At 40.5% G+C, this 27,469-nt stretch overlaps 2 protein-coding genes across 13 annotated transcripts in view; one reads left to right on the forward strand and one right to left on the reverse strand.

Annotated features, from left to right (window-relative positions):
* PPP2R2C (protein phosphatase 2 regulatory subunit Bgamma) overlaps positions 1-1,358 on the forward strand; it is a 189,129-nt gene extending 187,771 nt beyond the window's left edge. For 9 of the 10 annotated variants that reach the window (XM_064711746.1, XM_064711752.1, XM_064711749.1 and 6 more), the window contains one exon: positions 868-1,358. In XM_064711746.1, coding sequence (XP_064567816.1) covers positions 868-1,159 — 292 coding nt within the window. In that variant the 3' untranslated portion in view covers positions 1,160-1,358. The remainder of the gene's footprint in view (positions 1-867) is intronic. The other variant, XM_064711754.1, reaches the window with a different exon arrangement.
* Positions 1,359-14,885: 13,527 nt separating this feature from the next.
* WFS1 (wolframin ER transmembrane glycoprotein) overlaps positions 14,886-27,469 on the reverse strand; it is a 33,765-nt gene continuing 21,181 nt past the window's right edge. For all 3 annotated transcript variants that reach the window (XM_064711757.1, XM_064711756.1, XM_064711758.1), the window contains exons 4-8: positions 25,805-25,949; positions 24,173-24,343; positions 23,522-23,602; positions 19,205-19,350; positions 14,886-17,533 (exon numbers count right to left, since the gene is read on the reverse strand). In XM_064711757.1, coding sequence (XP_064567827.1) covers positions 15,725-17,533; positions 19,205-19,350; positions 23,522-23,602; positions 24,173-24,343; positions 25,805-25,949 — 2,352 coding nt within the window. In that variant the 3' untranslated portion in view covers positions 14,886-15,724. The remainder of the gene's footprint in view (positions 17,534-19,204; positions 19,351-23,521; positions 23,603-24,172; positions 24,344-25,804; positions 25,950-27,469) is intronic.

Consider the following 27,469-nt stretch of genomic DNA (forward strand, 5'->3'; position numbering starts at 1 on the left):
TTAAAGTTAGTGACAAAATATCCTCCCCTAGGGACTAGAGGAATGAAGCAACTGGCAATCTATTATTTCAAACTGCAAGCTGACTAATGAGGTAATTTTTATACAGATCGAGGTATGGTTTTTGTCCCTTTCTCCCAGACCCAGAAATATATCCTGACTTGATGTTTCATTCAAACTTCATATAAGAGATGCCAGAATCCTGACACCAGTGTACTTATTTCTAAGAAACATTGTAGATGGAAATTTTCATGATGTCTGGACTTGCAAGATCTGTGGCTTCAGCACGGAAAAGAGTTTCATCTGTAAAGAATTTACATGTGCAAATTCAGTGTGTTTTTTTCAGAACCTTTCAAAACACCCTTCTTTAAAATACATAATTATGTACTAAACCTTACTCTTGCATCAAAAGATTTTGAACTATGTGGGAAATTTTACAACTCTTTCTGGAATCATGGTTAAACTCAGCCACCATTAAAGGTAAGGTTCTAGAGAAAGGGAAAAATCCTGAAATGTATGATCCTTAAGCACTCATAAAAAGCTGGAGGGTAATTAAAAATAACTTACTGAAACATGTTGCTTTTATTATCTTCTGATGCGATTCTGATGATGTCAGGGAGCAGACATTACTTGATGAACTGTAATTTTCATTGAATAATGTGGGAGGGGAAGGCATTGGTAGAAGAAAACTCTTCATTCTGGGGAGCACTGGGAAAACCCCTTTTTTTTCCTTACTCTTTCCCATCTGAAACCAGAGGACAGCTGACCCTAAGGTCAAAGTTGGCTGTCCTGATCCAGGCATGTTGGTAGGCTTTGCACAGGCTGCAGTTTAAGTGCCTTTGTTGTGTCTCTCTGTCTGTCTCTCTGCAGTGTGATAATGACAGGTGCATACAACAACTTCTTCCGAATGTTTGACCGCAACACCAAGCGGGACGTGACCCTGGAGGCCTCCCGGGAGAGCAGCAAACCACGAGCCATCCTCAAGCCCCGCAGAGTCTGCGTGGGAGGCAAGAGGAGGAAAGATGACATCAGTGTTGACAGTTTGGACTTTACTAAGAAGATCTTGCACACAGCATGGCACCCAACCGAGAACATCATTGCTATAGCAGCGACAAACAATCTGTACATATTTCAGGATAAAGTGAACTCAGAAATGCACTAGATTTATCAATATCCCTCTATATTTACAAACCAGCCTCTTGAGAGTTGTAGAAGGATGTGATCTTCACAAAAATTGTGGCTTCTGTGGTGGGATTTGTAGGTTGCATCCTTTCATCCCTCAGCCTGTATCATTATTGGTGGCAAGCCAATTCTTTTCCATCACTGCAACTGTATGAGTAAAAGGCACGAGTGCAAATCCAGTACTGTGGTCTGTATCGGTTCCTTTAAACAAACAGGGATATTTATTCAGTTTAGGAGTGTTCCTGAGGAGGGCTAAGGCTCCTCAGCCCCCGTCCATCCTTTTGAGGGTCTCAGTGGTTTGTGGTGCTCTGGTGCCCTTCCTGCTTTTGCAGTGCAAAGCATTTACCACATTGTTAGAGCTTTTTGCCTCAGTCTCTTGGTTTGTTTTTTTTTTTCCAGTGCTGTTTTCCTGTCTTTCAGTTAGGCTGAGCCTGTTTGAAGCAATGAATAGCCACATCCCTTTAGAGCATGTGGCACATTGGAGGGACCTCATGAAAGCTAGAGCTGGAAGCAGAATCCTGCTGGTGAAAAGCTGCCCCATCTGACCCGTCCCAATCCCTTCTTTACAATACCCTCTTATTTATTTATTTATTTATTTATTTAACACATTACTTTGTGCTTCACCTTCCCAAGTGACTAAGTGACAGACTGGTACAGTTACTCAGCCAGCTTATTTTAAGAAATTTATTCTCCATGGTTCTCTTGCTCTATTTAAAACAATAAGTAGTATCTTCATTGTGTGAGGACTATTACAAAACTTGGCATTGCAACTCTGGAGGGACTGGCTGGTCAGACACAGCCTGGCAATTCACACACAAACCCGTGCTACCATTTGGGGTTGGAGTTCTGGAAACGTTGGCTAGAAGTGCTCTCCCTGAAAGCAGCAACCAGCTTGAGTGGGAACAAAGTTACATCCCTGCTAGATGCTTGATGAAGTCCCTTGTTTGTTGTTTGCAGGATGGTTGTGTTAATCCTGGCCTTTGGGGAATAAAGGAATGGTAATGCAAGAGGCAGCACCACTTAGTGAATTTTAACGCTTTGAAATGAGGCCACTTCTGGGAGACAAAGTTCGTCCTGGAGAAACATGAAAATTTGAAAAATCCAAACCTAACAAAACCTTCCTCCACAGAAATGCTGTTAGATCTCTGTTCTGTAATGATGAGTGAGATAAATGGAAAAGGGAAGTACACACAAAGTAGGGCATGCAGGAATGGCACCCGAATGGGCAGGAAGTCCTCTTAATCCAGGAAAAGAAAGTTCTGCTGCACCCTCAATAGCTCTGGCAGAAAATTCAATATCCCAAAGGATTCCAACTCTAACCATGAATAAAAGAGCACAACTCACATGACCTGTTAACCTGCCCATATTAAAACTCCTCAGAAAAAAAAAAGTCTTTAAGCCATTATGCACTGATTTCTTGGTAAGTGGAGAATGTACTGATGAAGGGATCTGCATGCTTTTGTATTTTGGTTTGTGGGAAGGGTGGGTGAAAATCTGCATACAAAAAAAGAAAAAACAAAGTCTAGAGCCTTTATATGACATCTCAACAACATACCTGAAATCCGTCTGTTTGAAGTTTTCTAGATCAATGCTGTATATTTTGTGTTTAGAAGCACAAACACATGTGCACCAGTTTCCAGCCACACGAACACATACAGTATGAAATGTGTAGGGTGATTTTAAAGGGAACAAAGAATGTTTGTTTATAAAATACTGTGTGCTGTAGCAGGCATGGACAGTATATGTACATATTTATTCTAACTGAATTTAACAAAATTGCTTTTTCCTTTTCTTTTTCCTTGTAAAAAGGTTTAAGAGTGTGGTAAATTGTATAGAGAACTTGTTAATGCCAAACTACTGCTTCAAGGGTGTCATACAATTTCTTTGACTTTTAGACCCCTCCATTAATCTTTGCAGCTCAAAAAGAAAAAAAAATTGCTATCAGCTCATATTGGCATTTACAGCTAGAGATACTGTAAAACATATATTTACCTTTAAACATTCTCAAGTAAGATTCTATAGATAACTTATTATAAAGCAGATCTTAAAGAAACCTTTTTTTTTTTAATTTGAAGTACCTTACTCTGTTACAGCTTTGGGTACCAAAAAGAACGTGTTACAATTAAATAAACAAATATATCTTTGGAGCTTTATAAAACTAATTAAATACCCAACCAAAATACCATTAAGTAATTCTAGAGGAAATAAATAGAAACCTTTCAAAGACCAGTATTCCGTTCCTGTCTTTGACATCACTGTTACAGGTCGGTAACTGGTTTCTTGAATGTATGAAAGTCAACATTGTCATTGTGAACGTTTCCAACTTTCTTTCTCTTTTTAGTTTGAGCTTTCAGTGGTGTAGAGTAAGTGATGGTAAAGTTGGTAAATCTGATTGTTTTGAAAGCTGTTGTTCATGGCTGCATTTTTTGTGTTGCACAAATTAGCTAATTGTTGTTGAATAAAAATATAAATATGTTAATACCAGCTTTTTCAATAAAACTACAACCAAAAAAGGCATAAATAGATGACTTCAAGGCACAGCTTATTTTTAAGCTAGGCAAGAAAGAGTTGTTTTAGCTCATTCTACAGAGGAGGAAGAGTCACAGGGATCAGGACACGGAGGGCAAGCTACTGTGGGAACTTCAAGTGTTGTGGCAGGTGGAGGAGGGAACACATGCCATGAGTGGGATGAGGGTGTTGTATGGTGAAGAGAGTGGGCAGCTCTAGCAGAGCTGGAGACATGTTTTAGGTTCAGTCCTGGGACCAGATTTTTCTTTTGCTCATAGCCCAACCTGGACTTCAGGAGTCTTGAGTCTCTGTCGCCTGCAGATGGAATCAGAGGTGTGCAGTGTGAATTGACACATGAAGTCACAGGTAAAAAATGGCATTGGTGTTGTCACCAAGACTGTAGGAGAAGCAAAAGCCCTCCAACGTTTTTAGTGTTAGAGAATCAGGGCATTACTTTATTTCTGATCAGTATGTTGTTCTGGCCAATATGTGCAATCATTTAATTCACACATAGCCCAGGCGTGCAGAGAAAAAATTCTATGACACATGAATTTTACCAGATTTTTCACAGACTTTTTACAGTCAAGACCCATAAAGATTCATTGGTTTGATGTTCATTGGCTCCAAGTTATGTACTTCTTAGTATTTGGCTTCCTACTGGCTTTGGATTTCTTCACCTCTGATGTTCATTACATCCTCACTCCTTGATTTCCTCATCAGTCTTTTCTGGACCAGGTGTCTCCAACCTTGCAAGGGGGCAGATGTCTGAGGTAGATGTCTGTTGATGTTCTGCTGGTGGTCATTATCTTTTTGGGTATTATTTGAGCTACTCACAGTCTGTTGAGATGTTAACCTCATCAGGCCTTCACCTGGTGGAACAATGCCCTGGAAAGAAACTCTATTTCCCTTCCCCTGGGGCAAAGATGAACACAGGTTGCACTCAATGATATCAAAAGTCTTTTCCAACCTAGTTTGTGATTCTGTGAAAACTGGCTAAAGTTATAAAATAAAATAAAAAATCAAACTTGGTATATTTTCCAACAGTGTCATCACTGGCAAGGTTTGAGACCTTCCAACCATGGCAGTGCATCAGGGATGTGGCCAGGTCAGTCTCCCAAGTGAGACTGGCCCAGGTGACAAACCAGAGTGCTACCAGCAGAGCAGCATCCTGCTTTCTCCCACCACTAGATCTCTACCACAGGGGAAAAGAAAATATAATAATAAAAACCAAAAAATGCTGGCTTGGCACACACACTTAAGGTAGGAAACCATTCTCTTTCCAGTCCGAGCTGATGCCTGACTCTCCATGGTGATCCTGACTCTTGCCCCAGATCTGGAATCTCAGTCCAAGGCAGCTGATCTTGCTTGTACCCGAGGTGAGAAGCCTCCCTCCATCCCTACACACAAGTTAGACACTGAGAGGCTGAGCCCTTTTTCTGGATGCAGACCAGAACAAATTTGCCTCAGCTGTTACATGAGGCGGAGCCTGGCTTTGCACAGCTCTCCCAGAGCTTACATGCTAATCTTTTTCACCCCTTTTTGGGAAGACACAGTCAATCCCACTCATTTAGATGGACAAATATGACTAGGCACTGAAGAGAGGAATCTCAGCTGAAAATCAACACATCAAGCAATACACTATTTACCTTTCCAGTTTCCCTTTTGCTCCCCAAATACCCAGTAGGAGCAGGAGCCAGATGGCTCACTCGCATGCTTTTGAGATTTTCACACGCATACTTAGCAGCTACACAAGGCAATTTAACCCTTTGTGGCTTGGGGGAGATACTGGCATGAGCCACCTGCTCCTGCTGTTTGCAGCCAGGAAGTTGTCCTGCTTTAAGCCAGTTGGAGCCTTTGGTTGTCCCTGATGAGAGGGCAAGAAGAAGGATTGTTTGCCTTTATATCTAATTTTCAGTAACATTATTATCAATTTGCTCCCTCTCCCAATAGGAATTATTTTCCATTTGCAGTCTTGTCAGCAATTTGTATTGAGTCTAAAATTAGAGCATAAAGGCACTTGCCTTGCTCATGTGGCAGAACCAGGATTACTGGAATGGGCCTAATTTTATAGGGATGGTTTATGTTTCTTAGGCTTTGTGAAACCATTAAATGATTTCTGGAAATTCTGTACAGGCAAGCTCTGAAAAGGTTTGCTCTCAGAGTGCACCATGGAAAAGCATTTCTTAGCAGTGAAATTTTATTTTTCTTCTCTCTAAGCTGGATGAGAATCAATCTTTTACTCATGTGAAAGTGAACACAACTCTTCAGGCAGTTGTAGATCCTAAATCTGGCCCATGACACAAAGCAATTTATGTGGAGAACTTGACTGTGTAGTCTCCTCAGTTCCCTTAGCTCTGAAAGCTGCCATGAGTATGGATCAGCCAGGCAGGGTACAGCTAATTAGTTGTCTTTCCATTTGCCCATTGAGGCAGTCAATGAGCAGGACAAGGTCCTTAAACCAACAATTCTATTAAGCAGTTATTTCAAGTATCATGACAATGCTGCATATTGTTTTTATAACATGGCTGCTGAAACAAATAAACTCTACAGCAGTGACTCAATCAAAGTATGCAGGGTGGTTTCCTGGACAGCCAGTCCTTGCTGTAAAACTAGTACTAATCATACTGCTAACATGCATGTCCCATGCAATGGCCTGATCCAAGCAGAACAGCTTTAAACACAGGACCAAATTCTTCAGCTGGCAATAGGTATGTGAATATGGCATTGTGTCTGTCTTTCAAGGAGGAGAGTACTTAGCTCAGAGAACTCCAGAAACCTCACCACCACCTTCTTTGGCTTCATCATCATTTGCCAAAGAGAAGAAACAATGTTGGGGCAGGGGAGAAATCACTGTACATTATTTAAAAAAAAATAAGTAACTGAAATTGGTATTTGGGTGCCAGATTGGGAGAAAATAGGTTGATATTCCTCCATTCTATACCTATAATCTAAATGCTGCCCAAGCAAGACACCAGAGTGATACCCCACTATCAAAAACTTCTGCTGACACCCCAGCTCTGGCAGGTTCTTGGCTTCATTTCCCTTTGGTGAGGCTTGAACACCTCCAGCAGCTCTGCATGGTGCTCTGGACCATGCTGGTCCTCACTTTAGTGTGAAGGTGCAGAAAGAAGCAGAGGTTTCCCACAGATAGGAAACATCCCACCATTGTGATCTATTTGCAATACAGAAGGTACTGCTCACAGAAAATTTATGCACATCTTGGATTACCTTGTGGAAGAGGTGAGGAGGAAAACATTGCTGGTTCAATTATCATCCTCTGACATCTCTGCTAACACCTTTCCAGGATGAACAGCTGCACTCTCTGTTTCTCACAGCTATTGATCTGCAAATCCAGAGAGACGTTGCTGCATCAATTGAGCTCTGTCAACATGTTCAAAATATTCTCTGCAACCCTCTCAGGTAAAGACTTACTTTAGCATGAAATGACAGATAAGCTGCACTATTTTATACCACCTTCCTCCACATATTTTTTAAGGCTTCCTTTTAAAATATTTGGCTATTTTGAGCTGCTATTATAATGTTGCTAATGAATTTTGAGGAGTCAAGTGCTGCTTTTAAATCTGTACCTCCTAATCACTTTCTAGAACTGCAAGAAATCTCTCGCTGCCCAATTTATCCCCAAGGTCTTGTCAAGCCTGTCCCAAAACCAGATTCTCCTGAGATCCAATCTTCATTATCAAAGAGCAGAGAAGATGATTCCTGCTTGTGAAGGACAATTGAAGCCTGAGGCTATCTAAAGAAGGGGAAAGAAAGATTTCCCTTGTTTACAGAGTCAGTCCCCAGTCTTACCCCACACACTCTCCTAGCCTGTTGTGCTGCCAGTTCTCTCTGTGCTTTTCCTTCTACCACATCCTGTGGCTGCCCACATCCCCCCTTCTGCCTTCTCCTTCAGCCCCATACAGTGGCCAGAAGTCAGTAAAACCCACCAGTTATTCTCACCAGTGGACCAAGCCCAGCCTGCTCAGGCAGCTGCAGGAGCAGTTTCTCACTGGCCCAAGGGGAAGTGCCCTGTCAGCTCCCCCTCTCCTGGGCTGTCAGAGGGGAAAGCCCCATTTGCCAGTGAGCTCTATTTCAAGTGGAAGATCTACAGAATTGAAGAGGTTGTATCTTAGCAACCAAAAATGCATTAAGAAAGCAGTTTAACTGTTTAAACCTTCAATTATAAAATCCACCACAAAGAGGCAGCTGCTGTGCACGAGACACAAAGCCTGTGCAGTGGCTCCCCATGAGGGACAAAATTGCCCTGTGCACATGCACCTGCCAAAGGCACCTTGTTGATCCTTCTCCCTTCCCTGCACAAATAGGAGGGTGCTGTCATGGCCCACACCCACATCCTTTGCTCTCCTGCAGGAAGAGAAGTGGAGGAAAGGCATCTTTTTGCAGAGAAACCCTGAGGGTTTGTAGATTGCTCTTATGCCCATAGGACCAAAGCAAGATCTTCAAAATCTTCTAAGGGGAAATAAAGGAGTCCCACAATGAAAACTCAGAGTGAAATAGGCATAGGGTTGTGATCAATTCACAAGAGGTGCTGTGATGCAGGAGCTATACCCTGATTTGTACAGCTTAGAGTCCCAGTCTTTTCCCTTCCTGGGCAGTACCTTAGTTATCAGCCCTCAGATACACATTTCCCTCCGTTCTTTTCTCCCAAGGGTTTGTGCAATTGGAGTCAGGCCTCTCTGCTTTACGTGGACACCCCGTGTAAGAACTGTTTCAAGGCTTCCTTACCATGCCTGCAGCAAACCTGGATTTCATCCTTGACCTGACAAACATAACAAAAACAGGGCATCTGCAAAAGCTAGTTTAAAAAATTCACCATTTTCTGCCTCAAAAACTTTCTTGCCAGTATTTAGTGCACATTCTGTTCCATTCTACATTGTTCTCAATGGCTGGATCCCAGCTGTGTGGTGGCACACAGGGGTGAGCCCATTGCCCTGCAAAGGGAGCTCCAAGGACTGTTGTTAATCCCTCCAAAGGGAGCTGCCTGAGAGGAACACACAGCAGGGGTGGTGCAGAGTCCCTCATCCACAGACTGAAAATGTTTTGTGCAGAAAGGTTGGACTGAATCCATAAGCACAATCCATAAGCAGCCTCTGAGGGCAGTAGGAGCACATCCAGCACTGCAAAGGCAGGTCTTTGCACAGCCCACAAACTGCTTCTTCCCCTCCTTCACTCTTATAACTTATCTTACAGATGTAAAATTTATTTCTGGGCTAAACAGACAAATGGGGATATGAGCATCATAAAGTCACCTTAGGAAGGATAGGAAAGGTGGCACCCCTTGTCTTTCTTGCTCTTGCTTCATAGATGCACCATTCTGGAGAAAATATTATAAAAAAAAGCAAAAAGAGAAATTCTGCCTGGGCAACTACCAGCCCCAAAGAGTGTCCATGCTGCTGAGGACTGTGATATAAGGCACAGGCATATACTCAGTGTATCCACCTGCACTTAAAGACTGTGTACCCCTAAGCTTAGACAGAAGAGCTGCTCTGGGCTAGAGAAACTTCAGGCTGTAGGACTGAAGCCCTCCATGGAGATTCACTTTTTAAACAATGATTGAAGATCAATTGAACTGTTACTAGAAGCAGTATTAGGAGAGATTTATGAATCATCCATTTATAACAGTAAGAAAGCATCTTCTGTAAAGAGAAAACTGAAAAATCCATTTATTGCAAAACCAATTGCTGGGCTCATCATCTGTCTGTCACACTGGTGCAAGGGCACACATATGGGGAGTGTGTCAGCCATGGACTGCCTTCAGTGAGCAAGTTGGTGAATCCCTGCCAGTATGTGCTTTGAACAAAATTTAGAAACAAAACCAAAAGCAAAGAAAAAACCCCACTCTGAATTGTTCTGCATTGCATCTTCTGGATTGAATATGTTTTGATCTTGAAGGATTTTTTAAAAAGATACTCCTTAGAGTATTCAGACAGTGATATCCATCCTGACCTTCGCATGGCATCTTTGGCTTTGATTCTAGACAAATTCTTGATCAGAACTTGGTCTGTAGACTACTTCCAAAGCATCTAAGCCCTATTAAAATAACATTTCCATTACCTAATTAATTGTTTGAAGCTGTTTTCAGTCATTGTTTATTGAAGTTATAGTTTGTCACCTGAGGCAACAGCATGGCTTGTTGTCGTGGAAACATCTCTGCTGTCACCCACGATGAACAGGGAGGGAGGAGCAGGAGAGGAGCTGCAGAGGAGATGCTTTGTTGAAATGTCTTGCTCTTTGAAGTGACTAAATTATTTCAGATACAGACAGGCCATGCTGAGATCGACAAACACTGATTCCTGGGATATTATGGGCTCTGTGGGCTTGGTTCAAGCCCTTTCTAATTTAGCATGACACTGCTCCTGCTGTCAGGCACTGCCATCTCCCGTGGTTAACAGCAACATTTACAGGGCCCTTTCTGTTGCCAAACTTGCTATTATTGCACAAAATCCCGCCATCTACAAATATAGAACAAAACATCTCTAGAAACCTGCTGTCATCTATCTATTTGATCTGTAAAAGATGAAAAATCAATATTGCAGAGTTTCTCTTATTGGCCTTTACCTGGTATGTGATCTTGACACAAGTTTTCTACATTCCCAAATCCTTGTGTTAACTAATGTCCATGGGTATCTCAGGCAAGAGTTGCACTTAGGTAGAAGCAATGTTGATTTAAGGGAAATTCTAGGTTTTTATTAAACTCTGCCACAGATTTTCTCTGTTTCTTCTTGTGCAGATAACAGAGAGTTAATAAAAAGGTTTAAGCTCTGATAAACCATGATTATTATTATTTTGCTTCTGAGACGTGAAGATGCAGGAAGAAAACAGGGTTTCCACCAGCAGCACCATCAGGACTGTTTTGTCACTACTGACTTTACTACAGAAGCAGACAATGCAGATTGACGCTGACAGGATTATGAGATCTTAGAGACAGGAACATTCTCAGAACCTGCTAAGCTGCAAATCAGCTAGGCTGCACTTTTCAGAAGTTTCATATGCTGTTCATTTATCACTGTGTAGTTTTTTTATCACACAGAAAACCAGATCTTTTTCCTCCCTTTCCATAGTCTCGGACTACAGGCACTCCACAATGATGCCTTTGCTTGGCATTTGTTTAACTTCACTTGCATCTGGCAGGGAATCGGCTTCACAAATGGTTATCTATTTTTCACAAGAGGTTTTGTTTCTAACTGCATTTCCTCTTGGAAATGGAGTAAAACCAGACCCTGAGTCTTTTGTTCCTTGGCGGTGCCCTCTGGAGACAGCGGCAGAGGGAGGAAAGCGCAGCGTGAGCCTGGAGTGCCACCTGATGGCCCGGGAGCCAAAGCGCCAGGCGAGCTCTGCCAGCTGGGGACACCTGCCCTCTGCAGCCAGGGGACACCTGCCCTCTGCCAGCTGGGGACACCTGCGCTCTGCAGCCAGGGGACACCTGCCCTCTGCCAGCTGGACACTGCCCTGCAGCAGGGACACCTGCCCTCTGCAGCCAAGGGGACACCTGCGCTCTGCGGCCAGGGGACACCTGCGCTCTGCAGCCAGGGGACACCTGCACTCTGCCAGCAGGGGACACCTGCCCTCTGCCAGCTGGGGACACCTGCCCTCTGCAGCCAGGGGACACCTGCACTCTGCCAGCTGGGGACACCTGCGCTCCACCAGCTGGGGACACCTGCCCTCTGCAGCCAGGGGACACCTGCGCTCTGCCAAACTAGCAAACGTGCCATTTTCTAGCAAAAAGCCCTGAACAGCAACCAGTGGAGCGAGGCTCCAGGCAGAGATGGGCTCTCTCTGTAGGTCAAGGTCCCTGCGTGAGGACACAACCTCCTGGATGCCCTAGGACTGGCTTCCCGACTTTTTAAAGAGCATACTCACGTATTTTTTAAAGGAAAGCTATAAGCAGTGTTTCCATGGTCCTGTTCTGCTTCAAAGCTTGAAGTTCAAGCTTAGTTAGAGGGGACAAAAACACAAGTTTTCTCAGTGCTTAACACTTCCCCTTAAGGAGAAGGTGACTCTCATATTTTCTAACTCAGGCTATGATTTACAAGAGGAACTGCAGGATCCTAATGAATTTTTTTTCCTAGAGTAAAAGGTAATTAAAGCTTTTGAGTAGTAATATGAAAATAAATGAACCATCTTAATGCATATAAACAGGGCTGTGATTTGGTGTTTGGTTTCCAGGCATTCTATTTGCATGCAACACTTGCTTGTATGTAGGTGCCAGGAGCAGGTATGTTATCTCCTTACAAGTTGCCAAATTGCACCTAATTTTTGCTGCATGGATTAGAATATTTCTAACTCAATGGCATAGTTGTTGGTTTTCCTTCATATCCATCTGCTGCTCAAACAATTGCAGCTGTGAAGCTGAGGGAGTGTCGCTTCCTTCAACCTCCTTCAGCTGTTACTGGATGTGAGCCTTAGCCTGAGAGGCTGCAATGGGTTTCAAAAATATTGAAAAGGTATTCACTATCTGGAAATTTCTTTTGCCTTTTCCAGTGGAAACAGAGAAGCCAGAAGGCAAAGGAGCAGCTCAGTGTAAGAACACAGGAAAGCACTAACACAGAATGGTTTGGGATGGAAGGGACTGCTAGCCCCCCTGCCATGGACAGGGACAATTTCCACTGGGCCAGATTGCTCAGAGCCTCACCCAGCCTGGCCTTCAACACCTGCAAGGATGGGGCAGCCACAGCACCTCTGGGCAACATTCTTATTACCCTGTGTTACAAAAAAATGGGAACAAATTTACCATTAACACCACCTATTGTATAGCACTTAAAATTCCATTCGTTCTAAGAAATAAAACCACATGTTAATTCCTACAGATCTGCCATTTTTGTCTCTGGGAGAACAAGGAAAAACTGCATTCTTGCCTTCTGCAAGATGCTGTTAGTCATTACAGAGTGGGCTCTTAAGTTATTCAGAATCTCTGTATGTGTTGTGTTGTTTTTCTGTGCTTATGGAAGAATGTACCAGTTTGGAGAACAAGCAGTACTTTCTCATGTTACATTGAAGATGAAATTCAAATGAATATTTTTAAAAAATTCTTTATATTCTAAATGCTAAAGCTGAACTTACAGAACAGCTGAACCTAATTTAGAATTGTTAATAGCCATGTAATATCCTCCTCCTCTTTCATTGATTAATACTAATTCAAAAGACTGAATTACCAGCCTAGAGAAAGAGCACCTGTCTTTGGAACTGTTTATAATTCATCATATATTGAAAACTGAGTAAGAAAATAATAATTGAATTATTAAGAGCAGCTGCCAGATTCTGTGCCTCTCCAGCCTAGAAGATGGACTGGTTTGGAACACAGAGCTGTAGCAGGAATGGAACAAAGTTATTTTGTGCTCTGTTTACTTGCAAGGTGTAAAGCAAATAGAGGCACCCTTTGCAAAAACACCTCGATTATTAAATTCCAGCAATTTTGTGATTGTCAGCTAAGATACACTTTAGAAAGGAAAGGTTTGATAAACGTTTCAGAAGACTGAACACTAGATCAACAAGCTCCATCAAAGTCATTAATGTACCCTCTTTTTCCATAAAAATTTAAAAACATCACAGAGAAACACTTAAGAAATAGCATTCACTATTTAGAGGTCTTGAAGTAAAATTTGCTTCCTCTGTCCCTTGTGGCTGCACTGAAAAACTGGAAACAGATGGAAAATGACCTTCAATGTACTACTGTGCAAAACTTCCCGCTTGTGCTGAAAGGAGGCGCTTTACAAATTCAAGTATCCCCATCAATCCATCACTACAGAGCACATGGATTATTTTTCCTAGGACCTAGCTATTTCAGACTTTGGCTTTGGGTGTTTTCTTCTCTTCATGTAAGTGCATAAAGGGGAATTATTCCATACTGAATCTGACCAATATTGATATGAGTATTTTTGAAGGAGCTCTCCCCCTCTGAGGAACCAGAGCTTTTTAACAAATAATTCAAAGTTTTCAAATTTAGTAACAGTTATATGCCAATATCCTCTAACAACTTCCACAAAAAAGGCTGCAATACAAGTTTCAGAGTTGTTATTATGATAGAGATGGCAACTAAAAAATGAAGCCTTTTGTCTCTTAAAAATCAACTCGTTACAAAGAAATCAAGTACTCTCCCTCCTGTTGCAAAACTTCCCACATCTGACTTGAGTCACTTTTACATTTTCAAGACATGTAACAACTCCTTCAAAATGCACCACACTAAGTCACTAAGTTGACATCCATACAAAGGGTAAAAGCTGAAAGGAGAAATTTTAACATTAGTTCTGAATCCCAAGACTGTCGCCTTTTTCTCCTCCTGACAAACACATGAATAGAAGTTTCACAATTGTGTATGTATGTAAGGGAAAAAGTTAAAAACTTAAAATCTTTTGTGCTTATATTTCAGAGTCAAGAAGAATGTTTGGGTATCTAAAAAGAGCCTATGGATGTTCTAAAAAAAAAAAGAGGACAAAGGCCGAAGTTTGGCTTATTTCCAGCCTAAATGGGCCTCTGTAAGGGAAGCTGTCAAAACTTGCATGTAGTTTCTATCTTATGCCTTTTTGTTTTTCCCCAGGTGGAAAGAGAGATACTTGGCAAGTTTTCAAAGCTAGAAGCACCCTGAAGATATGGTTTTACTTCACAGATTTTCTGATGGGCTGAAGCATGACTGTGGGGCTTTGGATGGTGGGGGCTTCTGCCATAGGCACTGGGCAGCACATCTGGGGGTGCCTTTGGCTCCTCCCTCCCAGCTGCAGCCCTGGGTAATGCACAAGAGGGTGCTCACAGCTGGTATGCAGCCATTGCCTCACTGTCCCCAAAAGGTTTTCACTGCTAACCCTTCTCCCTGGTCCTGGTGATGACTGGCACACAAAGGCACAAAGGAATCTAAAGCAGGCTCAGTGGAGGAGTCAGGGAAATGGCAGGATGGATCTGTGATGTGATACTGTGATACACAGTGGCCAGAAAAGGTCCAAAGTCACACCAAAAGTAGGGGGAAGCACTATGTGCAGACTGCACAGCTACAAAAACTTCACCTGCCACACCAGATTTTACTGTTGACTTCAAAACTGTCAGGTGCAACTACAAGTATCTCACATCAGAATATTTTAAACATTCTAAATGGTACTTTTTGGTGCAAGCTGCTATCAGCACAACACAAACAACTGGTCACAATGTCAAAGCATAATGAACAAATGTTGTACCCATTTAATTCAATTTGCACTTCATGTTTATTTGCAAAATACAAGTAATTAAACAAACATTCTATTTCCATTTCCACTAGAGACTTTTAGGTATAATTTCAGTTGCTGTGGCTTGTATATTACTGGTACCAATATCTCAATACCAGCCCTGGTATTTGCCTTTCACACACCAGCATGGACTCTACCTTAGTGTAACCAATCAGAACAAATAGCAAATTTCAAACACAGTATTTAATGCTAAGTAGAAGCCTGGGAACTTCATAAAACCTTGCTGGGGTGTGAAATGTTGTGCCCTTTCAAAAAACAGTGGTCACTATCTTCTGGACAAATAGTGAAACAGTGATTGCTGTACGCAAATATTACCACCAGGTACTGACTCTAAGATCACCTTTTTCTAGAAAACACCAAATAAATACAAGTAATAAATGCAACAAAAGCCATTGTCAGTTACCTATTCTAAACCATACCTGTGAAAATACAAACGGGCACATTGTGAATACTTAAAAGAGTAAAGTGCTTTTAACATTGAGCAAGTGAATTCATCTAGTGTTGTACCACAGGCAATACATCCATTTTGGACAAAACAGTTTCCATGCAATTACTCAGCAGTGATCCCCTGTATTCATTTACAATATTAAGTACTATATATTCCTTCAGTCATACAGGGTTTAAGGTCAGGATACGGTGTGTACACTGGCAAAACTCAACCAGTGCTCTATATCAGCACACTGTTTGAGCATTGCTACAGCAAGGTAGATTTTTGTTGCGTTTTTTTTTCCTCATAAGGAGCCAAACCTTTGGTAGTGTAAATGCAGTGGATGCTGAAAATACCACTGAACCAACGTGTGAGCACATTACGCAGCTGACAGGAATGGGAAGAAGAAAAAATCAAAAGCAAATTTAATGGCTCTATGCACTGTGCTCCTCCAGTCCTGCTCTATTTTCACGTGCCTCCCTGCAGGTAAGAGTTTAGACATGCAATTCAAGCAAGTGATTGCTTTCAGTTCAAAGACAGGCCATTTACTGCCAAGACGACCCTCCAGAATTGTGCTGAATTCAATTATACTCCCTTGCCTCAAGTTCAGCAACACCTTTTTAAACTCATTGCTTGCCTTCAGCACAATATCTTTGGTTATATCATCCTCCTCTATAGGCTTGCTTCCATTTTTGCTACTGAAAGGCATGCCCACAGTTATTTCAAATTTGTACCGATCAAACATTTTCATGTGGCATTTATGCTTTGTCAAAAACTTCAGACGACACAATTCTTCCTCCTCCAGTGTAACATTTTTGGGATCACAGAGAGGGTAAGTTTCACCATACAAGCATCTCATCCAATCACCAATAAAAAATGGAAGCATATTTATTGCAGATTCTGCACTATTGTCGATTTCTGTCACACGCACGTATTTGAACCGCCCGGTCCATGTCACTCGGTGTCCTTCCAGGTGACTGCACAAAATCTGAGTACGTGCCATGTTGGTCTCCTTCCAGGCCCGGGGTCCACAGAGGAAACCATACTGATTCCACGTCAGGGTGGAGTTGTAAACTTTCATGCCTTCAGACCGATACACATAGAACCAACAGAACAGCACCACGGCTGTAATCCACACCAGAATGAGTTTCACAATGGAGCTCCGAGTGAGCGATTTCACCACTTCAACTACGGAGAAGTTAACCTTTGTCCACCATCGAAACAGCAAAGGAACAGCACACAAAACCAGGGTCACTACAATTTTCATGAGCTCCAAAGACAAAAACCACTTAATGAAGTGGACAAGACACATCAGTGCAATGCCTACACCCAGCACTGGCAGGGCAAAGAGGAACAGGAAGTAACCAATGGATGCACGAACGAGCCCAATGCCAGAGGACTCCCGCAGAATGACCACAGAGAGCTCACACCACATAAAGCACACCAGGTATGGGACCAGGTAGCAGTAGGTGCCTTTAAAATTTCGTAGTTGGGCCATTCTAAAGAAAAGATAGAACAAGTACAAAAACAGAAGGCAGGGGATGCTTACATTGATCACAAAGAAATGGCCTACAGGAACTGTAAAGAAAGTTTTCCCTAAGAATTTCAAGTAGCCAAAATTCCCAGGTAATACCTGCAGTAGGGATAAGCAACCTGCAGCTGTCTCAGTCATTAATGCCCTTCGTGTGTAAGGTTCTGCACACGTGCTTAAACTCATGTAACTTGTCACTGTGAAGAAAACTGAGACAGTAGCTAACTCTGAGCATGGTATACAGTCTTTGCTTGCTATGGGGAAAGAAAAAATTACAAAGAATACTGACAGTAAAAAATAAAAGTACGGCTCTAAGTGATTCCATCCAAAGTTCACCTCAGCTTGCTCAACATCTAGGTTTGGTTCAAAACGAAGCAGTAAGTCAGTCAAAGCACGGAAGTTTTCCCAAGCCTTACTGTCCTGAAAAACTTTCAATGTGCAAATCACCATAGAAATGAAGGACAAATAGAATATGACTAATGGAATAATGAAGGCAAAAAAATCAATTGTCAGATTACTGATGATGAAGAAAAAGATGAGAGCATTGATATGGTGTGTTGGAACAATGGTAGACAGCCAATGCATTCCTGCCTTTGATGCAATATCTATAAGGTATTCTTTAATTTCCATAATGGCATGAAGTGGATATTTAAAAACCTGGAAAAAGAGAAAGAAGCATTTTATTAACGAGCAGTTTTGTATCTTTACATCACAGACACTCCTAGCTGAAGTAGTAGCAGCCAGTTGTCTAACCTCAGCTAACATGAAAAGATTTATATTTCAGATCAATGTTGCCAATAAAAAAAGATTACTGTGTCTGAGATTATTAGCTCGATTTTTATTAACTCAGTGACACGAAGCTCAGAGACAATTTTGATTTCAGGCAAGATGTATTTCATTACCTTTGACACATATAATTAAATGGCTTCCTAGTCAAATATTCTGCTCTGCTAACTTCACACTGAAGATAAACTACATGGCTGCAGCCCTGCACTATCTTAAGTCATTACCTGAGCTGCGAGTACCACACTTTAAAGCATCTAACTGCCACATTCTGCAAGGATTACGCTATACATTCTATGCAGATACACTGCAGGAAGTAGTGCCTGTGATTCATATGGACATACAGCAAGTCTTTACAGCTGTGGTTTTATCTTTAAAGAATCCTTGCAAGCATCTAGGGATGCAGCTGTCAAAACCTGTTTTGGAAGCAGCAGCAGTATGTTAAATTCAATTACTACACATTCACAGATTCTTTTAACTCCACAACAGTATCTGTAGAGGATCTTAAAATTCTGCCTATTTTATGTGGCATTTTCAACACAGTCACTGGACAACAGAGAAACTGCTGGATTGAATAATCTCCCTATAACCAACCATACTTCTGCAAAAGATGAATTAAAGGGTCCTGGATTTTTTTAAACACACAATCAAATATTGCATAGGGACATGAGATGCTGCAGTCAACCCTCCTTCTCCCATAAAAGGACAGTTTTTATGTTTTCTCAGATTGTGTATTTTTATAATAATTAGTTCAAGGGGAAAAGCCAAGAATGTTAAAGCAAATACCTGTGGCACTGTGATGAACTGGGACAGCACATGCCCCAGTGATTTGGCCAAAATTTGTTTATTTGTGAAGGCACCTCTGTTCTTCATAAAAGCATCTCTTTCAGACTATTAGCCATGCAAATACTTGGAAAGAGACACCTTTCACTCATTCCCTTCTTTTTCCCCACCCCTGCAATATGGTAATGGGCAACAAACTTACAGCAAAAACTCAGGTCAGCAACCACACACCCCCTACCTTGCCTAAAATCTGTATGCCAGTATTGAAGGCATGCACCTTTATTTCCCCTTCTCCCTCCTAGAGAAGGGGAAATGTCTAGAGAAGTATCAGTGTAGAAGCGAACAGGAAGTTTCATCTTTCTTGAATTCCATCGTAACAGAACCTTTTCATGCTATTGATAATTTTTCCCACCTGCTTGCTCCTGTTTAAATTAGAAAGATATGAAGCATATAACAACATCTATAATAAAAACAGGGCAGTGATGACAGGTACATTTAACTCCTCACTGAAGATGTAACAAAGGTAGATTGACCCTTTACAGGGAAAACTGTTGTTCCTTTCTTTTAAATATGTGACTCATATACACCAAACTTGAAACATATATATGAAGTCAAGTCCAAAAAGAAATTACAGCCACAATTCTTGTGGTGTTCTATACAGACTAAACATCAGCATTGAGAGAGAAGTGCAAGTCACTCCTGGTTTTGTCTGTAATGCTTAAGAGGCCATTCAACATAAGCTGTTCCATACTGCCTTTTTACCTTCAGTCGTAGGGGTAACTCTTCAGGACTCTTCCCTGCCAACTCATCATCTTCCTCTTCCTGCATAATCAGGTTGGATGGGATGATTCCCTTTGCGTACTTCTTGGTAATTTCAACAAAGTCATCCAAAGCAATAAATTTTTTAGCTAAAAAGATAAAATAAAAATTTGGAGTAAATTTTATCACAACACTGCATTGATTATGAATTGGAATATTAATTTTCTTTCCTGCCAGAATCTAGTCTACAAAAACTGAACTACTGACAACATAGGTTTACCTTGCAACTTATCCTGAGATTTCTGCTGAAAACAAAAATCTCCTTGTGACAGCAACATGTATAATACTCAACATCTTATCAGATCAGCAGATAAGTTTATTATACTGATAAGTAGAATAACTGAGTGAATGTAGCTTATCTGCAAGGATTCCACAGGAAAAGAGACTACTGGCTTAGGCCACAGTTTTAAATCATAAGACTATTGTATCCACTTAAGAGAAATATTCAACAGCTGCATTGGAAAGAGATTGTACTGAAGCAGTAATGAATTATCTGCATGTCATCAACTGAAACACGGACTTCTGATTTGTTATTTAGCAGTCATTTTTCTGAGTTCAGAAGTTACAGACATAATTATGGGAAATACACAATTATGACATCTATGAGACTAAATATGGATTACCTAAAGTGTATTAATTTAATATGCTATATGACTATACAACGGGCCTCCTCCAAACTGTATCAACTGTGATCTAAAACAGCTACCAGCAACAAAACAGATTTTGCTCTGTTTACATAGAGACAAAAATCATCCCTCCACCCTGGAAGATCCTTATTCACTTCAGTGTGTACAAGGGAGGCATGGGCTACTACTGAAAACAGGGAAATGGCAGGACAGAAGATGATTTATATGCTGGTTCAAACTCTTTGCACCCAGTTCTCTACATTAGCATGGATTAACTAATTTCTATGGCAGACAAGCTTGATGCAAGTTTGTGAAGGAGAATAATTAACAGCAATTTCTTTCCCATAAACTAAAGCAAATTGGTGTATACTTGAAATAATTAAATGACAAAAATCTGTAACACACCTCCTACGCAATAAATTTAACTAGTTATCTGATGCAAAGATATGAAAGCTGGCTTGCTTACTAGTTTGAGATTTTAAAGAAACAGATAACTGCTTCATTAAATTAAAAATCAGAGGATTAATGTGTTTGGGCCTAGAAATTTTTTAATTTAAATATGCTACATTTATAGAAGCAACACATAAATATGTCCACATTTAAAACTGAAAACACTGGAGATATATAGCAAAATAAAGTATTTGTCTCAAGATACATACTAGAGGAAGAGGAATGTTAAGGAGTTCAACAGAAAATCATCATCTTACAGTCTTATCTTTTGGTTTAATCTCACAATATAGATGCTGTCTATAGTTTGGGCTTTTACTACTTCTCCTCCTCCATGCATGAACCCTTATGTCCCACAAATACCATCTGGCATGCCTCCCAAGAAACAAGAAAGGATTAATTTTTGCTAACTATTTTAATTATTCACAGACTGTAAGGCAACTTAACTTGCATAAAGAAATCGGTGAGACTTTTTAGGTGTTTTGGTGGGCTTCAGATTAAGCCTACTATGAAAGGTCATCTAAATTTACTGTCTTATTGGGAAAAAATACACAGTGCTGAAATATTCTTATTCATGTAGAATCAGCAAGCAGACACATTAGAACCTCATAAAAATACCTTAACAGCACTTTTACAGGATCACGGGACATCCTGAGAAGAAAGAAGTTATTAACTTACTATGTATAGATGGCCTATCCACTGCAATGACATGCACCCTCTCAGGCATGCAACAACTGCCCATTGACAATGTCACCTCTAATTTTCTGTTTATACCTCCATTAAGGACAACCCAGATCAGATATCTGCAAACATGTATCTGGCTTAAAAATTACCTTCCAAGTATTGGCAATATACTAACACTGAAAGAAAAAACTCCTTCTGGCAAAATAAATGAAGAAAATGGGTCAGAGAAATAAATGCTCAAGAGCCATAGTTTTCTTGTTCCTCCATGAAAAGGCAAAAGCTCTTTAGAGAAGAAGTAATATCTTACCTCCTACTTTAACTGTTTGATGAAAATTTTTCATTTTTAAACGTCTCTAGTATTTTGTCACCCAAGTGTCCTTTAAATTGATATAAGAAGTGTATTTTGTAGATTCTACTTTATTATTCATAGATTTTTTTCAATTTGGTTATTGCTATGAATACGAACGAGGCCAAACTTTCTCTAGAGAAAGAGGTTCTCGTTTATTAAAACAGCTGCTAGGAACAGAGTACCTAGCATAAGCCCAAGCACCCACAAAGTGAACCAAAACCAGAACAGTGCGCTATTCCCAAGGGCACTGGGCTCTCCCCACAAAACAAGTTTCCAAAAACAAGAACCCTGACCCCACCGAACTCTCCCCATTTAGAGCCCCCTTGGAGTCCAGGATTGGTCCCTTTTGGATCCGCATGGTGATTGGTCCATTTCCAGGCTTCTCATTGGCCTTTAACGCCGTTCATTCTGGACCAATCGTTTCTGCAGGGCTTCGCATGATTGGTCAGCTCTTCCATCCAATCCCTCTTTGACCTCGCCCTGCCCCGCCAGAGCGCCCTTCCACCAAACCCTGGGCCCTTCTCCTAGAACGTTCTAATTACCCCCCCCCCCTTAACATAATACAATTATGATAACATAATTAATACAATATAATTGAACTATACCCTAATTTAACATAGCTTTTACCTATAATATTTATGACAAATTTCCCTGCCTCCCCCATCCATCCTAGGAAAAGGAATCAATTCACATCAATTTCTGCCTACACTTACATATAGGTTCACTTACTGCCCTGCTATTTTATCTGTAATTTAAGCCTTAAAAAAAAAAATTATATTTTCCAGTTCCTTTACTGATAACTCTGAATTACTGAAGAATCCAGAACAAAATGACTTGCTGTGCACTCACTTGTAGCAGCACGTGCCAGTTCACCTAAAAGGGTGGAAAGAACCCCAATGCAACACAGCTCCTATGAACCCAAATACATCTGCATTATGATACAATGACTGGACAATGAAATTCAACAGTCTTGTCCTTGAAGGACTACTTCTAGTTTGCCAGAGGTGGCAGCCAAGTCACAAAAACAGCTGACATAGTCTCACAGAAGGTCTGAAGGTCTGATAGGACCACAAGCTTGCTTTCCAAAATATTATTTCTCACATCCCTTAATCCCTTATTCTCACACAGGCGTGTGCTCCTGTTGCTCTTTTACTTCTGTGAAAGCTAATGAAAACTAAAATACTCTACTCTTCTTAGGAGTGCTATTTTTCAAGTCACCTGTGTAACAAACTCCCTATTCCATCTATGACGCTTCTGTTCCACATAATCTTAACTACAGATGTATTAGTAAATAACATGCTGTGTGACATTTAAAACTGCTCTTCAAGTATTGATCTAGATTGCACAGGACCTATTCCATATGACTTAGTGCATTTCAAGAAATTGAGGTTTTCCTGACAATGAGAAATTGAACCTTATGTTAAATATTATTCTTGAAAAACTACACAAGCTGCATTGCTGATAATTCATTTTCTTAATATAACACTTTCCTCCTAAAAGCCCAAAAGCACATCAGTATTTCTAACAGTTATTCCAGACTAAGAACTTTAATTTCCAATTCCCACCTCATCAAACCTTACAAAACTCACAGACTTAGGTCTACAAACCTGACCCTGTGTGTGTTAAGGGGTTTAATTCTTCACAATACATGAATTAAGCTGCTGTAAATAATGAAAGAAGTATCTTGGTGCATCTTTCCTAATTCATTCATTGAACAAATATGAAAAGACAAATATTAATTATAAGGGAAGAGCAAACAGAAGCAAAGCAAATAGAATGAAGGATCTGTCTGCACTAAATTGGTGCATAATTCATTCCCTCACTGTAATCAGAAACACTACTGCATTTAGAACTAAAGTAAAAAAATATTGAAGGTGAGAATTTTCTTTGCTGAATAGCATTTTGAGTGCTGAAAGGGCAAGAATATGAAAAAAACAAATGACAGGCAAACTGCCTTTAGTAGTTGACTGCAATGATGATGTCTTCCGTGAATTCATATGCAGATCAGTTATTTGTTTTCCACACAGAATAAACTGACACTATCAGCAATCCAAACCTTCAAACATTCTTACTCTGGCAACACAAAATTGTTTACCAAAGCAAACTAGAAACTAAAGTCCCTGGCCAAGACTGAAAGCAGCAGCATGCACTCACATTCACTGTTCACCAATCGCTCCAGCATCCTTCTCTGCTTCTGCACAGACTTTGGGACTGGGCCAGGCTGCTTCTCACCATCTGTTTCAATAACAGAAGTCAAAGCAGTCAATTAAAGAGATCAAACATCTGGGGAATGATATTTCCACAAAGTAAGGAAAAGACAAACTTACAGAGAAACAGATAACAAGTGGCTAGTTTTCTATATTCCCGTTACTGTACTAGAAAAAGAAACAGGACTGCCACAGCTAACATTTAGTACTGTAGTGGCAGAATGTCTTGAAGACTGAATCTGTAAACTGAAACATCTAGTGAGGTATCATCAAGATGACTGTTAGAGAAAAAAAAATCAAATAGAGCAGAGCCATAAAATATCTATTTTCCAAAGACAATGAGTGATAAATAAATATATTTTAAATATATGATCAATTGAACAAGTGCTCAGTGACCCACAACCTACAGCAAGTGTTGGTCCAGAGAGTACAGTTATTAAAAGAGAGTTAGTCTTTGAGAGAGTTACATTATCTTTAGCAGATTGTACATTTACTATTATTTCATTCCTGATTGTTCATAAAGCCCTTTAGGTTTCGAGCTGCACTGTGCCTATAAGTTTGTATTTTATCAATACCATAATTCAATTCATGAACAAACCTTCATTGTCAACTTGCCCAACATTTTCCAGAAGCTCAGAAACAGCTAATTGCTTCTTCTTTTTTGGATTTAATTTCCAGTACATGACCAAGGCAGCTTTTCGAACAGCCCTCTCCAAGTCAGTCTCAGATGTTAACTTTTTCACTTCTTCCTCATTCTCAGAAGTTATGCCTCAAGAAAAGAAAAAATACATTACACGCTCATCCAACACCCATGCAGAAATGATAGATTTTCTCACAATTTATTTTTCACAGTTTAGTCTGAAACTTCTCAAGTTTCAGTCACATTCTGACCCCCAAGTAAATTACTCAAATGTCCTTCTGTGTCCATTGCTTATCAAAATCTAAGTTTAAACTGTACTTCAAAGATGTGCAAGACATGCATTATACTATGTCTTGCTTCAACTTTTGAAGTACAGTGGATCAGGCAAAAGGTAGTGCAGACAGGCATGGGTGACATGCAAGGGCACCAAGAACTGATTAAAAGTTGGTTTTCTTTTTTGTTTTGTTGGGTTTTTTACCCCCTCATAAGAGTTCAGATAGTTGGTGGACCAGAAGAGACCATTCCAAACATGAGAAGTAACATGAAGGAAGATGAGAATCGTAAAGTGGGTGTGGGATCTCAGCACCTCAGGACTGAGGTGCCGAGTCTCCGAGACCACCCTTGGGGGGCTCGGGAGTCCTGGAATGTTGCCAGAAGTGTCTGGTGGCTGGACTTTGATCCTACACAGGAGACGACACCTGTATGAGGATAGGAGGATTTCACCGGGGTGAATGGTGAAGGGATTAGTTAATTAGAGGGTGAGACACAGGGTTTAGGATTTCTGTACAGGGGGGTTTAGAGAAGTAAGATGGAGGAATTGGGGCGTGTCCTGTCCTTCTTCTTCTTCTTCTTCTTCTTCTTCTCCTCCATCTTCTGTGGTGATGGTGGCACTTTGGGATTGGTCATTACTAAAAGTGCACCGGGCAATAAGGGTAAAAGGTATTGGGGAAAAATGATAAATATTGTACACGTAACTTTGGGTATAAAGATAGGTGACTGCCCGGAGGGCAGGACAGTGTGCTTATGGCTGGCTGCTGAGCAGACCTCTGTCGGGCCGAAAGAAAATCTTTTAGATAAACAATTAATAAACACAGAGACCGAAAGAAGAACCGAAGCCTCTTCTCGTCCTTTGATACGCGGGCTGCCTCAAGGCCACCTCGGGCCTTTCCAGGCCCTCCAAACAGCCGAAAACCGGACAAGTGGGAGAAGACAGTGAACATGACCAATTAGAAGAGAGGCTGGAGGAGGGTAAAAGAATGAAACAACAGCAGATATGTAGCTGGTGTGTGGTTACATATGCTCCTCAGAGTCAAAGAAAAGCAGCTTCCATGAAAGGTTAGGACGAGAAGAACATGCACGGATTTCATGAAGAAATTCAAGCAAATAACTAACAAAAATGCTTTAATAAGCAGTATTGATAATTAGTGGTTTTTAAATTACCTGTTTTAACAATCTGTTAGCAACTGCTCACGCCATTTTGCCATGATAATTTCCATCATACCTTAACCACTCTTTTCAGAGTTAAAAGGAGTACAATATTGTTTCAGATAATGTGGGAAGTGCAAGCAGGAAGCCTCAGAGAGCCCATACCTCTTCTGTCTTCCAGGCATCTGCGCAAGAGTTTGACAGCTTCTCTTCGACCTTGCTTAGCAGCAAGGATGAACCAGTCAACTGCACTACAATTGTTGAGTTCTTCATCCTCCTCTTCTGCTAATTTCAGGAAGTGCTTCCCCACCTATAATAAATAGGAAACAAAATTGCTTCAATTACTGAAATATACTCTACTTTGTCTTTATGTCTTTCTCCCTTCTTCCTTCTCAGCCCCCTAGAACTCAGCTAAGATAAATTCTCTCTGAACAAAAGGTCAAAACATTTGCTCCTAGCACTAAAGAACATAGTTGTAAGCTGATCTTCTGATTGGAAAGATCTGGAAGAACTTGAAGCAAGAAGGAATTGCAACACATTTGGCCAGGTCAGTGAATCAGTTGCTGCTGGTGTTCAGGCATCTGGCAGAATCAAGTGAAGCTCAGAGTGTTTAAAGTTTTCTTGAATTCTTTTCCTCCTACAACAGCGACCAGACAATACTGCTAGTTTCCTTTTAGAGACAGAGTAAGTAAGTGTAATATAATCAGAAATTCAGATGAAGCTATTGACAAGGCCTTGACATGGAAGCAGGCTTCAAGAAGGGCAATCCCTGACTCACTCCAAAAAGATCAAAGATCAAAGCAAACTCATGATTATTTGGTGAATGAAATAAAACTAATACTGCTTAAGCATCAAACAAATCCAGTGAAAAAGCTTATAAAAATACTCCTATTCAGGATTACAGAAATTACCAAGCAGGTGTCTATATTACTGTTTTACAGGTAAGAAAAAACCACCACCCTTTTTCTTCCTTCTAAAAATTAAAATATATGAAAATGTACTAGTAAATATATTTGTGCAACAGTATGAAACACTTCTGTTTATCACAAGACAAGGCCTTAAGAAGTGAAATGGCAGAAAATTACCAGAACTACTGGACATTTTATCTGCATACCTCAAGAATGTGGAAGATGTTTTTGCTTGGCTCGCTGTACTCCCCCCTCTCTCTGTAATGTTACTTCATTCAGCAACATTCTAGAAGCAATTAATGCAATACCTTAACAGCTTTTAAAATCCACAATATTATCTGCTGGAACAAAAAACCCTGTTTGAAAGGTTCTCTGAAACTTTTGTTACTGCAGCATTTGTTACAGCCACTAAAGGTGACTAAAGAAATATTGTTGAAAGATTAATAAATCACATTACCCTTATGTAGATTAAATGCAGTGATATAACAGATATATTAATTATATATATATATAAAATAAATGCATATATATATAAATGTGTGTATATATATATATACACACACACACACACACATACACTATATATAATATTATATAAGACAGAAAGGTCTTTCTTCTTCTCCCAGTAACGTTTATTTCTCTGGCCATTTAACTGGTTTCATACACTTCAGTGAGTGTTTCAACAACTTCCACACAGAGACTTATTGGGTAGACATTAAATCCATAGCACATACAGTGAAGCTATCCAAAACTATACAGAAATAAGGAGAAAATTGGACTAGATAATCCAAACATTGATTACAAAGTCATGCCTGAGTTCAATGGGAGGTGCACACCAAGAGTGTATGAGACCAAAAAAAAAAAAAAAAATCTTTCAGCAATTGCATGGCAATCTGTCATTCAACTGCAGATGTACCTACAG

Source organism: Zonotrichia leucophrys, chromosome 4 (genome assembly GCF_028769735.1).
Source record: "Zonotrichia leucophrys gambelii isolate GWCS_2022_RI chromosome 4, RI_Zleu_2.0, whole genome shotgun sequence".
NCBI lineage: Eukaryota > Metazoa > Chordata > Aves > Passeriformes > Passerellidae > Zonotrichia > Zonotrichia leucophrys.